Source organism: Cucurbita moschata, unplaced genomic scaffold (genome assembly GCF_002738365.1).
Source record: "Cucurbita moschata cultivar Rifu unplaced genomic scaffold, Cmos_1.0 Cmo_Scf00007, whole genome shotgun sequence".
NCBI classification, from domain to species: domain Eukaryota; kingdom Viridiplantae; phylum Streptophyta; class Magnoliopsida; order Cucurbitales; family Cucurbitaceae; genus Cucurbita; species Cucurbita moschata.
This window is the reverse complement of record NW_019268523.1, coordinates 423,392-435,954: the sequence shown is the minus strand read 5'-3', so window position 1 is coordinate 435,954 and position 12,563 is coordinate 423,392. Positions and strand designations below refer to the sequence as shown.

At 35.1% G+C, this 12,563-nt stretch overlaps 2 protein-coding genes across 10 annotated transcripts in view; both read left to right on the top strand.

Moving 5' to 3' along the window:
• LOC111444814 (protoporphyrinogen oxidase, chloroplastic/mitochondrial) overlaps positions 1–5,904 on the top strand; it is a 27,418-nt gene extending 21,514 nt beyond the window's left edge. For 6 of the 8 annotated variants that reach the window (XM_023082879.1, XM_023082880.1, XM_023082883.1 and 3 more), the window contains exons 6-19: positions 106–186; positions 978–1,054; positions 1,173–1,209; positions 1,670–1,735; positions 2,006–2,046; positions 2,387–2,519; positions 2,706–2,882; positions 3,342–3,416; positions 4,034–4,157; positions 4,234–4,342; positions 4,494–4,568; positions 4,685–4,791; positions 5,446–5,596; positions 5,699–5,904. In XM_023082879.1, the coding sequence (XP_022938647.1) occupies positions 106–186; positions 978–1,054; positions 1,173–1,209; positions 1,670–1,735; positions 2,006–2,046; positions 2,387–2,519; positions 2,706–2,882; positions 3,342–3,416; positions 4,034–4,157; positions 4,234–4,342; positions 4,494–4,568; positions 4,685–4,791; positions 5,446–5,576 (1,233 nt within the window). In that variant the 3' untranslated portion in view covers positions 5,577–5,596; positions 5,699–5,904. The remainder of the gene's footprint in view (positions 1–105; positions 187–977; positions 1,055–1,172; positions 1,210–1,669; positions 1,736–2,005; positions 2,047–2,386; positions 2,520–2,705; positions 2,883–3,341; positions 3,417–4,033; positions 4,158–4,233; positions 4,343–4,493; positions 4,569–4,684; positions 4,792–5,445; positions 5,597–5,698) is intronic. The other 2 variants (XM_023082876.1, XM_023082884.1) reach the window with 1 other exon arrangement.
• Positions 5,905–8,417: 2,513 nt separating this feature from the next.
• LOC111444809 (probable inactive leucine-rich repeat receptor-like protein kinase At3g03770) lies at positions 8,418–12,559 on the top strand. Of its 2 annotated transcripts, XM_023082867.1 has the most exons (7): positions 8,418–10,649; positions 10,715–10,848; positions 11,046–11,289; positions 11,477–11,688; positions 11,785–11,919; positions 12,042–12,270; positions 12,344–12,559. In XM_023082867.1, exons 1-6 carry the CDS (start codon positions 9,296–9,298, stop codon positions 12,264–12,266), a joined length of 2,304 nt encoding a protein of 767 aa, XP_022938635.1. In that variant the 5' UTR covers positions 8,418–9,295; the 3' UTR covers positions 12,267–12,270; positions 12,344–12,559. The 2 variants fall into 2 exon arrangements, with proteins under 2 accessions (XP_022938635.1, XP_022938634.1); XM_023082866.1 differs by having other exon boundaries at positions 12,042–12,559.
• The last annotated feature ends 4 nt before the right edge of the window (positions 12,560–12,563 follow it).

Here is a 12,563-nt window from a genome sequence, read left to right as displayed (position 1 = left end):
TTTTTTTTTTTTTTTTTTTTTTTTTTTTTTTTTTTTTTTTTTTTTTGCATTCTTCGTCGTTCTCTTCTTTATTGTTATTATTTTTGTTTTCATGACCGAGACTAGGTGCCTACAGATCCCATTGCACTGATTAAGAGCAACATTCTATCTACAAAGTCAAAGGTTTGTTTCTACCTGACAATCGAGGCATGTTCGATGAAGTATTTATGTCACAATCGTTTATAACAAATCTGTATTTTACAAATGTATGACTATTTACCCATGTTTGATATTTGATAGAAGAGTGCGGACACTTGACTTTGAGTCTTTTGACATGGTTGTTTTTTCCCTGCTTTGTGAGATCAAGAAGAATAGTAAGATTTTTAGAGGGGTTCAAAAGAACATGGGAGGTTCAGAAGGTTGTTAAATTTACCACCTCATTGGAGGTGTTGGTTTCTCAGCCTTTTTGCAATGTTTAGCCTGATCTTGTTCTTTTACTTAGTCCTGTAATATCAAAAAAATTCTTCCACTTGGTTCTCCATGGTGGTCTCGATACTTAGTGCTGCAGTTTAGGTGATCTGTAAAGTAAGCATGGAGGGTGGTGATGGTAAGCCCACAGAGGGTTTTACGTATGCACAAAGGAAGAAGAGCGATGGAGCAGCTTAAAGGAAGCAACTATAGCTATAGACAATACTTTAGAACTTTTAAACATACACTAGTTTTACGACCTTACTTCTACAGGATTTGTTCTATAGGTTGTACAATTGTGTCCTAGGGTGGTTAGTTAGATGATGCTGAAGTCGTGGCAGGTGAGAGGGAGGTGAAGGTGTTATTGGTACTTGATTGGGTGTGGGTAGCATTGCCAGGATACTCGAATTCCCTAGAGTTCTCTCTGTTGCGAGTTCTTGTAATTCCTAGTACAAATAATATTGCATTGCAGCACAAACACATCATTATCAAAATTTCCTTCATATTACTAATTCACTTGTCATCTGCAGTTTCAGATAATTTTGGAGCCATTTTTGTGGAAAAAGTATAGTACATCAAAAGTATCAGAGGATGATACTGACGAAAGGTTATGACCTTGTTTCTCTAGATTGCAAACTAACTTCACCGAATTTCTCTCTTCTTTTGTTCTCACTTTTTGAGGAAATTATCTTAGCTTTACTGGTTTCTTATGCTTTTATCCACAGTGTGGGTGGGTTCTTTCAGCGTCATTTTGGAAAAGAGGTAATTTTCTGCTTTTATCATGATAAGTTTGTTACTTATAAAACATGGTCATCGAACATATGATAAATAAGGATCTGTTTGAGAACTCTTTTCACCAAATTCCATTTCTTTTCGATGAAAGTTGGCTTCTTCAGTAAAACAAACATGTTTTATCATTACTAATATTTTTAAATTGTTTTTCTTATTTTCTTTTAGAGTTTTTTCTTGAATGAACTGATTTTTTAAATAATTGAAGTTTTCTTCTTTGTAAATCACAAGTTTGTGAGTAATAATTCCAATGTGCACAATAGCACTAACATGATCACTATTATTGAAACTAGTTCGAAAGCAAAACTAAAAAACTTTTCTTATAAAACAGTTTGCCAACAGACCCTAATACTTTGTATTATTTATGGCACAAATAGAATATTTATTATATATATGGAATGCCTTCTTTATTCGACTTGTCCTAAATTTCAAGGTTGTTGACTATCTAATTGATCCTATTGTTGCTGGTACAAGTGCTGGAGATCCCGACTCTCTTTCTGTGAGTACTAACATTTCGGTTTTCTGTTTCTTGTATTAGTTATAAGGCAAACATGCCTTTTAAATCATGCAAGCCAATAAACTCAAGTACAGGTTTCTACGTTATTTGCATGTTTGACAATAGTCATGCTTAGGGTTGAGTTGAGCTTCCAATTTTGTGTGTGAAAAGCTGTACGTTGGTCATCAATCAACTAATAAGCAGGGGCATATTTGTTATTATCCTATTGCAGCTTAACTAATTCTGCTTCTTTTTTTTACTTCCGTTCAACAGATGAGTCATTCATTTCCGGAGCTGTGGAATATAGAGAAAAGGTAATTTTGATACATACTTCACGTTAAATTACTTTACTACTGTTCCGATTTTAGAAACCTTAGAATAAGTTTCTAAATGACCCATTAAATTGTTACTGCTCTAATCGAGCTTCAATCAAGTCATTTTGGTTAAAGTTTTATTGCACTGCACCAAGCAATTTCATTATTTATAAACTCATTGTAAACGTAAAAAGAACTGAAACTGCTTTAGCCCAATGTCTATCCTTGGTCGGAATACTGTACAATTTTTCTAGACTTGGGTGTTTTGCTTTATGGCATTGTAATGCCTGTTATACAAAATGTATTGATTTGTTAGTGGTGAGCTTTCTTTTTTCCTCAGGTTTGGTTCTATTTTATCTGGATTAGTGCAGTCGAAATTGTCTACCAAAAAGGAGAATAGTGGAGTGAGAAATGGTACTACAGGAAAAAGGAAACCTACTCGTGGTTCATTTTCCTTTCAGAATGGAATGCAGGTATCTTCTGTGCCATTTTCTTTAAGTCCCCTCTTTTGTAGGATTTGGTTCATTTAGTTTCACTATTGTTGAGTTCATTTTCTACTAGTATTTTGACAGTTGTCCAATAAGCCTCGTTTTACATGGATTATTGTTGTCTCCTCCTCGGCTGAAACTAAATGTTTAGATTGATCCATCTTGTGACAGACGCTCACTGATACGCTAAGCAAAGAGCTCGGTGAAGATGTGCTTAAGTTAAGATCAGAAGTTTTGTCATTATCTTACAATGCTGGGAAGTCCGCCTCACAAAATTGGTCACTCACTTATTCTAGTGACCGGAATTCTAAGAATTTAATTGCTGACGCTGATGCTGTAATCATGACGGTTAGGCCCATTGGAGATTTTTGTTTGCTTTTATGTGTTTCTGAACTTTCTAATTTGTTTGCTTTGCACAATCCTTCATACTTTAGACGACCTTACTAAATGTACAGCGGTAAGCTTCCCTTAATTGAAGAGAAATGAGCTAAAAGAATGTTAAAACTCATACTGTATGACTACATAAGGGCATTTCAAGTTTAGAACTGGATACCACTGCTAGAAAAAAAAATTAAAATTTTGATTGGCCCGACAGGGACCATCTCTGGGAACAACTTTAATTATTTTTTATTATTATCGTTTAATTTCTAATTCAATTATACCTGCCTTGTCTCGAGTAGAGGCAAATATTTAAATACTATTATCAATTGATTATTATTTTCAGAAATGTCTTATTTTTAAGTTTGTATTTGTTCTGCTGATTAATAACATGTTGAGGCATTTAATGACACGCTTGTCTTATCCCAGGCTCCTGTTTGCAATGTCAGAGAAATGAAGTTTATGAAAGGAGGAATTCCATTTCCGCTAAATTTTCTTCCTGAGGTAATATGAGCAGATTTATGAAAGGAAAAGCAATAATGATATTGTTATATGGCATGCATGTTTGCAATGTTCATACAAATAGAAATTATGACGAGAAAGAGATTAATAGTTGAATTTTTCTTTTATTTTCTTTTCTTTTCAATTCTTTTCGTTTGAAGTGGTGAAGCTCGACCCTGAATAGGAAAGAAAGAAAGAGGCTTTCCCCATATTTTATTATCTTCTGAAAATGTAAAGAACTCTTCAACCACAGAAGATATATCTTCAGAAAACCTAAAGAACTTTTCAACCACTTCTCTGCTTCTGTATCTACTCTGATGCAATAGTTTGGATGGATGCATGTAACATCTAAACCGACCAACGCTTAAATTCTTGCCCTAATTCTATTCTGAATGTTCAGATCAGGGAACAGTTGGATGGCGTGTTGTGACATCATCCTTACGTACTTCCTACCTGAACTCCCCCACACTTGCATCACACTCCCATTCCCCCGAGTCTAAACACCTGAGCCCCCCTCACGACTTTTCCCTTTCTTCCTTTGGTACATAAAGTACTGGATCTTCTTAAACCTCAAAGCAACTTCGTAAGAGTAGCTGAAGACTTCACTATTTTTATTACAGGTGGCTTACTTGCCTTTGTCAGTCATGATAACTACCTTCAGAAAGGAAAGTGTTAAGCGACCACTGGAGGGATTTGGAGTTCTTGTACCTTCCTTAGAGCAACAAAATGGTCTAAGAACCCTTGGTATTTTTATTTGTTCTTTTGGATTCCTGAAAACTTACATTGTTCCTCCAAACAGACGAGTAATTCTTCTCTACAGGTACACTCTTTTCCTCCATGATGTTTCCAAATCGTGCATCAAATGATGAGTATCTGTATACTACTTTTATTGGAGGGAGTCGAAACAGGGAGCTTGCAAAGTCATCAACGTTAGTAGCGCTACTTGGTTTTCGTTATTATGCAAACAAACAAAAAATATATTGCTGCCATTATCTAGTTCAACAAATTGTTTTTGTTTTATTTTTACTTCTGTTTTATTCTTGCATGTTGCAACTAAACTTTCCTTCTCTTGCTTTCCAGGGATGAGCTGAAGCAAATTGTTACATCGGATCTCAGACAGCTGTTGGGAGTTGAAGGGGAGCCCACTTTTGTCAAGTACACAAACTTCCATTTACATCGTATCACTCCTGATAGTTTTGATTAGAAATAAATGTCAAGAACTTTCACGTGTGTTCACACTTTCTTCTGGCACGTTATACGTACAATGACAGCCATTTCTACTGGAGCAAAGCATTTCCCTTATATGGGCGTAACTATGATTCAGTTGTGAAGGCAATTGAAACAATGGAAAAAAGTCTTCCTGGCTTCTTTTATGCAGGTAACTACAAGGCATCCAGAATTTGCAGAAATTATTCTTGTGTTTGAGTGTTCTGAATTAGAATTAGAACTAGAATTTGAGGTTGTTAAATAACTGTTATTCTTGAAAATTAAATTTAAGAGTGATTTGTTTTTAAAATTTATTTTCAGCGCATCCTATTATGTGGATTTGATTATTAGTTTGATTAGCAATGTCTAACACAAGGCATGGTACTGTTGATATGAGGTGGAATAATACTAATATGAAGTTTTTATTATTATCTTTTCTAGCAGAGAAGCAAAGGATGACTCAAATTTTAGAATATCCTTTTTCATATTATTTTAAATAATTACTAGTTAAAAAAATTTAGCTAGGTTTCCTCGTAAGTTAAGGTTAATATAATCATCAAACTTTCTTTCTTAAATCATATTATACCTTTAACTTTTTGTCATCCTCATATCCGTTTTTCGTTTTTTGGTTCACATTACTTACATCTAGCTTCGTACATATTTGTTCAAATCCTATGACGTGATGTGATGGGCGTATTCTTACTGTTTTGTTACATTCAATTTTCCTATCCCCGAGTAATATGAACTATTTCATTTCTGAATCTTGCATACTTTTAGTTTCTTGTGAGTTGTGGATTTTCAACCTTATGAATTACGCACCTTGTAGGTAACCACAGGGATGGTTTGTCTGTTGGAAAATCTATAGCCTCCGGATGCAAAGCTGCTGATCTTGTTATTTCTTATCTGGAGTCTTCTACTCATCAGCCGTGTGCTGAACAACAAGAGTTGAAAAAATGAAAGTGCATCCTTGTTACATAGTGAGTGATTTTACCCTTTTCTTAGATCTTTAAATTTTAAATGATTTGAAAGTTCAAAAACTAATTTTGTAGTATAATCTGTTATAATGGTTGTGCTTGCAGGGACTCTCAAACTGTTGGAAGAATCAGCTTCCAGCATCCATTATCTGTCAAGTAATTTTTTGATCATTGCTTTTAGTAGTTGTATGACTTATAACATCAACTTCCCCAAGTTGCTATGAAAATAAATCTTCTGGACTGGAATGCTGTATTGTAATTTTCGTATTCTGCACAGAGAAAAATAAAATTACTATATATTTGTCCTCCAATGACCAATCCAACCTATGAAGTTACAATTATTGAACTTCGGAACTCTGGTAACCACACGCACTTCATCTTTTTCTGATACTTTGAAGGGCATGTTCTTGAAACTACTGTCGCTTGCGTGCTTAAACAGACGCACAACCAGCTATCTTTTTTGTGAAAAAAAGTAGTGTGTTTTACTGTTTCAAGTGGCCACGTTAAGTGTGGATCCACCCTTCTGTCGTTGGATCCTACTTACCCAACCAACCAAGTAATTGGATACTCCACTTCTGTTGTTAATTATATTGAGCTGCCTCAACGCCGCCTTGGGATTGAAAAGCATTTTGCCACTTCAATGACGTAAGCCTGATGTATTGTACTTGTTTTTTTGATGTCATGTAGGGCAAGTGTTTAAAAGCTCATGTCTCTCCAAATCTCGTTGGCCTGATTTGGAGGAAAAGGTACATTTTCATGATCTTATTTCAGTATAAGTTTCTTTGTCCAAGTGAACACTGTTGTTCTGAATATCAGAATTTGCTCGTTTAACGCTCTAGATGCTTGAGACATCGTCAATTTGAATATAATTTAGTCGACAAAATACTAATTATCAATGTAAAAGTGATCAGGTCTTGAGCATACATGTGCTTATTTATAGTGATACTATAAGGATACTTTATAATCTTGATAACTAAATCATATAATACTTGAGATTCAATTTATAAATTTGTTAAAAACATTCAAATTACCTATCAACTGCTGCCCAAACCTTTAATTATTAGAAGCCATTGTAACTGAGCTGCAATGTCAGGCAATGCTATGACATGTAGTAGACTAGGTCTCCGGTGATCACAGTCAAATTCTCGCATTCAAACTCTCGTCTGTTTCGCCCATTATTCGCTCATAATTGTATTTGGGTTCTGACATTTACTTACTATTATATCATTGATGCCTCCTATTAAAGTTCTTTCTTTTAATTTTGCAGCTTAGGGTATGTTGAGAATCAAGACTAACCTGCATTCAACTAAAAAAAAGTATTTATAACCCAACCCTACTCAAATAATATTTTATTTTACCTGCATTACTAGCGGGCCACAATTACATTTTGACCTTTTGTTTAAAATATTGCAATTTTTTACTTCATATCCATTTTTCTCGAATGAGGTACTAACGATTTCTGTCTATATATATATTAATGATAAAAATACTTTTTTAAAGATTATTGAAACATTTGAAAATTTAGAATACTTTAAAATAAAGTACTAGAAGTTTTTCTTTATAAAGTATCGATAAAAGTATTACTATTTTCTGTCGTTTTAGTTTATGAAGGTAAAATAAGAATCCTCAAAAATTGAAGATAAAGAAATGGATAAGGGTGAAGATAATGTAAATGACAAAGACATGAAAGGAATATAACATGCCAATCTAAAAATAAGAGAATAAACATTAGGTTAAATTTTTTCTATGGATATAATGTAAAGACATTAATACGACATCTAATGTAAAAATTGTAAAACTTACTTGACATCATGTATAACGTCATCCATATAAATTAACGCATAGTGAACTTTTTATATATTGAAATTGAATGAAAAAAAATATGAAGAATAAGATGGTCCCATTTATACAGCCCTATTTTTTTCCTTTTCTTGGCTGTTTGGTCTTGAAAAAGTGTGAAGATTACGAGTTTGGCTCTATTATCCATAAAAAGATTTAAAAAAAAAAAAAAAAGTTCTATTTCGTTATTCTCTTTAGTCGACGAGAGATCTCACAATACACACCCCTTGGAATCTAATATGTGTCACGTGTCTGGTTTTGATATCATATGTAACAACTTAAGTCAACCACTAGCAGATATTGTTCGTTGTTATCCGTTACGTACCATCAACTTTACCATTTTAAAACGCATATACTAGAAAGAAGTTTTTACACTAAGAATTTTGTTCCTATAAAAAACAAAGTGTATATTTTTTAAAAAAATAATATAAAAATAAAATAGAACTGTTGAGAATGGACATGTAAAGCATAAGTGAAAGTGTGACATGTGAAGCATAAGTGAGGGGTGGTATTAAATTGGTCTCACATGTTGTTTCACATTATTTATTACTGCCGCTTTCGTTTCTTTTCTTTTTATTCTTTTATTTTTTTTTCATCTAATCTAAAATAAAAATAATAAAAAAGAAAAGAGTAATTAATATTTAATAGTTTAAAACCCAAAATTAAAAAAAAAAAAAGAAATTAAAAATTGAAGAACCAAAATAAATAATTTAAAAGTTTAAACCGAAAATACAAATAAAAATGGAATTTAAACCTAAAACTTAAATTTAATATATATATAAAAAATACATGTGGGAAAGAAATTGTGATTCGTGACCGTGGCGGTTCATTTATAACGGTAATATCTCAGACTGTGTGTATAATAATAAAAACGGGTAACTAAAAAAGAGAGCACGTGATGGCAACATCGTAAATTCTTCGAAATCTGTAGGATAATAATGACAACAGAGAAATATTAAAAAGAATCGAAGGAAAAAAAAAAAAAAAACAGAGTAATAAGAAAGAAGCAAACAACACAGAGAGAGTAGCATGGCGTTTCAAATTTAGCAGCGGGACAGAGCTCGCCAGCGCACTCCACTTTCTTTGTTCTTCACAGAATTCGATCTTTTTCCTGTTGGGCTCACACCCACCGCCATTTTATCCATCCCCACTTGGTTTATTTGCTCCAAGGACGAAATCTTGAGCTCTTGCATGTCAGAGAAGACCGCCTTGTAGGTGTAGTTAATGCTCTTTCAGTCTTGGTTCTGATTTTTAGAGCACCCTTTCAACTACCTCTACCAATTATCTCTTATCCTCCTTAATTCCCTTCTTCTTCGTCTTCTTCCTTTTTATTTTTTATGGAAGAGCAACGCTAGTGCTTTCTTTACTCTGCTTTATCATTTTGTCTCTATTTCCCCCATCCCCTTTTTGTTTTGTTTGGTTTCTTCTCTGTTTTTTAGGATTTTATCCTACCGATACATTGTTTGTGATCGTCAGATTGAGTTTTTGTATCTTGTCTCTTCCAATTCTATTGCAGCTTTTTCATCCTTGAGCGTTTGTTACCTGTGGGAAGTGTACTCTGTTTAGAAGATTCTCTGCTTTACTCTGATTTTCTCTGTTTTCTTTTTCATTGCTTTCTCTTTTCCTTTTGGTCGGAGCTTTGCTCTCTGTTTTTGAGGGTTTAGCAGCATTACTTTTGTATTTTCTACTCGAGTGGAGAATAATTCCTGCTGGGGGAATTTCCCCAGATAGTTCGCTTTTGATGAATTCGGTCAAAAGTTTTTCCAGTTTCATATCATGAGGTTCAGACAAAGAATTCTTGCGTTCGTTCTTCGTTTTCGATCATCTTGTTGATTACCCAGCTAGTTTCAGAGGCTTTCTCAAATGGGTTCTCTGCAACTTTTCCTTATTGTCAGTCTTTCATGGGTTTTATTCCTTCCCAATACCCATCAGCTACAAACTTCTCAGATTCAAATCCTGTTACAGATTAGGAAGCATTTGGAGTACCCTTCTTCCTTGGAAGTTATGGACGCTTTCGATGGCGACCTCTGTAATGTTTCCCCATCTCGAGACATGACTATTGCGTGCCAGGACAATGTAGTGACTGAACTCAGAATTATGGGGGATAAGCTTGTCAAATTTAGAGGGTTTAATGGGTTTCCAATTCCGAATCAAACTCTATCTGAGAGATTTTCCATGGATTCCTTCGTTACCACATTGTCCAGGTTAAGTAGCTTGCGGGTTCTCAGCTTAATTTCTTTGGGCATTTGGGGGCCACTTCCTGATAAGATTCATCGTCTCTCCTCGCTTGAGTTCTTGGATTTGAGCTCTAATTTCATATATGGTCAAATCCCTTCTAGGATTTCCACCATGGTTCAACTCTATTCATTGGTTCTTGATGGCAATTTCTTCAACGAAACAGTCCCTGATTGGCTTGATTCTTTAACAAACCTTACCTTTTTGAGCTTGAAAAGCAATCGACTAACGGGTCAATTTCCCTCCTCGTTATGCAAAATTAGAACATTAGCTGATGTTTCTCTGTCTCACAATGAAATTTCTGGGGAATTGCCCGACTTGAGTGCTTTAACCAATTTGCATGTACTGGATATGAGAGAAAATAAGCTAAACTCTGTGCTTCCTGTGATGTCAAAAGGATTAGTTACACTTCTACTTAGCAAGAATGCTCTATCCGGTGAAATTCCTAAGCACTTTAGTCAAATGGATCAGCTTCAACATCTTGATTTATCATCCAATCAACTAACAGGGTCGCCACCTCCTTTCCTGTTCAATTTGCCAAACATTACATATCTGAATTTAGCTTCAAATATGATGAGTGGATCTCTTCAAAATCCTCTAAGTTGCAGTACAAAACTTGGGTATGTTGATATTTCCAACAACAAGTTAACTGGAACACTTCCCACTTGCTTGAGTAGTTCTTCAGACAAGAGAATGGTTAGATTTGGTGGGAATTGTTTTGCTTCTGACTTGCAACACCAGCATGAAGCATCATTTTGTGCAGAAGCCCTTTTAGGATCAGGAAAGTCTAGAAGAAAACAAAAACTGTTGATTGTTGCCTTCATCTGTGGAGCTATAATTGTTATTGTGCTTTTAGCCTTGGGACTTATTTATTTGTACCGAAGGCTCTTCAAAAGAACAGTACAAGAACAGCCAGTACCGCCAAAAGTTATACAAGAAAACTCACCTGCTGCAGCTCCATCTGAGCTACTTGCAAATGCCAGTAAGTTATGTCTGTTTGTCTGATTCTAATGTCTATGAAAGCTTAGAGGAAGTGTTATTTTGTAGGGTTTATTTCTCAAGCTTTGAAGCTAGGTGCTCAGACTGTTCCAGTATGTCGATCATTTTCCTTTCAAGAACTAAGGGAAGCTACAAAGGACTTCGATAGGTCAATGCTCTTGGGAGAAGGTTCTATAGGAAAGGTATTACCCAAGCACTTGATCTGATTCTGGGTTATGTCAACCAAAAGCTTTTCTTAGCTGAGCCTTTCATCTACGAACTCACTTCTAAAAATGCCCCCAGGATGCTTAGATTCATGTTTAGATTTCTTATTGTGAAGCTGCTTTTGAGGGCGTTGAATTTAATTCTGAAAATTTAAGGTTTTTGTTTACTTCTTCAGCTCTACAGAGGAAAATTGGAGAATGGGACCCTTGTTGCTATAAGGTGTTTAGCTTTATCCAAGAAATTTTCAGTACAGAACCTTAAAGTTCGGCTGGATGTTCTTTCGAAGCTTCACCACCCCCATTTAGTTGGCCTTTTTGGTCACTGTATAGAAGGAGACGGACATGACAACTCAAGTATCAACCAAGTTCTTCTCGTATACGAATACGTGTCGAATGGGAATTACCGTACCCTTTTATCAGGTTAGTCCACCATCAACAGTTAAAGAAGAAAATTTTGAAACATTGTTTTCTCTGGTTATTGCAAGACAATCTTTCTTATACAATAGTTTTAGGTGTAAAACTTGCATTCTTGAACATGTTTTAGGCTCTCTTTAGCTTTGAATTTATTGATGGAATGGTGACATTACCTCATTGTCTTCAAATGTAGAAACTTATCCAGACAAGGTACTGAAGTGGTCAGATAGGTTGACAATTCTAATTGGAATTGCCAAGGCCATTCACTTTCTACACACAGGGGTTATTCCTGGTTCATTCAATAATCGATTGAAAACGAACAATATATTGCTTGATGAACATCAAATTCCAAAACTTAGCGACTATGGCACGTTGATGATCACTGACGAAACTGAAAAACACGAGGTAAGTTAGTTAGCTTAGTCTTTGGAATTTAGTTCTTGAGATTTCTTCTGGCTTCTTTTGGTGAATGAACTTATACCGTATCCTTTCTTTTTGTAGACAAAGGGAGAGGGCTCAAAACCAAGGAAAAAGTTGGTGGAGGATGATGTTTACAATTTTGGGTATATATTGCTTGAATCACTTGTTGGGCCTATTGTAACTGGAAGAGAAGAAACATTTCTTCTGAATGACATGGTATTTTACATTTTCTCCTCTTCAATTCTCAATGGCTGAGTTTCCATTCAAGTTCAACTAAAAGAGCTGCTTATTCTGTTCTTTGTGGTTTCTGAATCTTTATGTGTATGAAACAACAACAGGCGTCCTTTGGCAGCACGGATGGGCGGAGACGAATTGTGGATCCAGTTGTATTGACCACAAGCTCCCAAGAGTCGTTATCAAGAGTTATATCTATCACAAAGAAGTGCATATCTACCGACATATCGTCTCGACCCTCGTTTGAGGATGTGCTGTGGAACTTGCAGTATGCTGCTCAAGTCCAGGCCTCCGTTGATGCTGAGCAAAAGTCTGATTCCACATCTTAGTTGTATATACTAAAAGTTGCTGAAACTCAACTCTGAGTCGAAACGAGGCGAAAACAAGTTTGATGAAGATGAGTTGAACAGACGCACAAGAAAAGTAGATAGGCAAATACTCTGACCTGCCATCTCTTTCATTTCATGTTCACAACTGATGTAGAATTGTAAATGTCTAGAGCGAAAACTACAGTGCACTAGAGTTCATATTTAGAGTGGACCATTTGTTGAAGACAAATAGTGGAGTGTTGCAGTGATGATTGTGATGAGTGAAGTTTAGTTAAAACAATAATTTTTAGATATGAA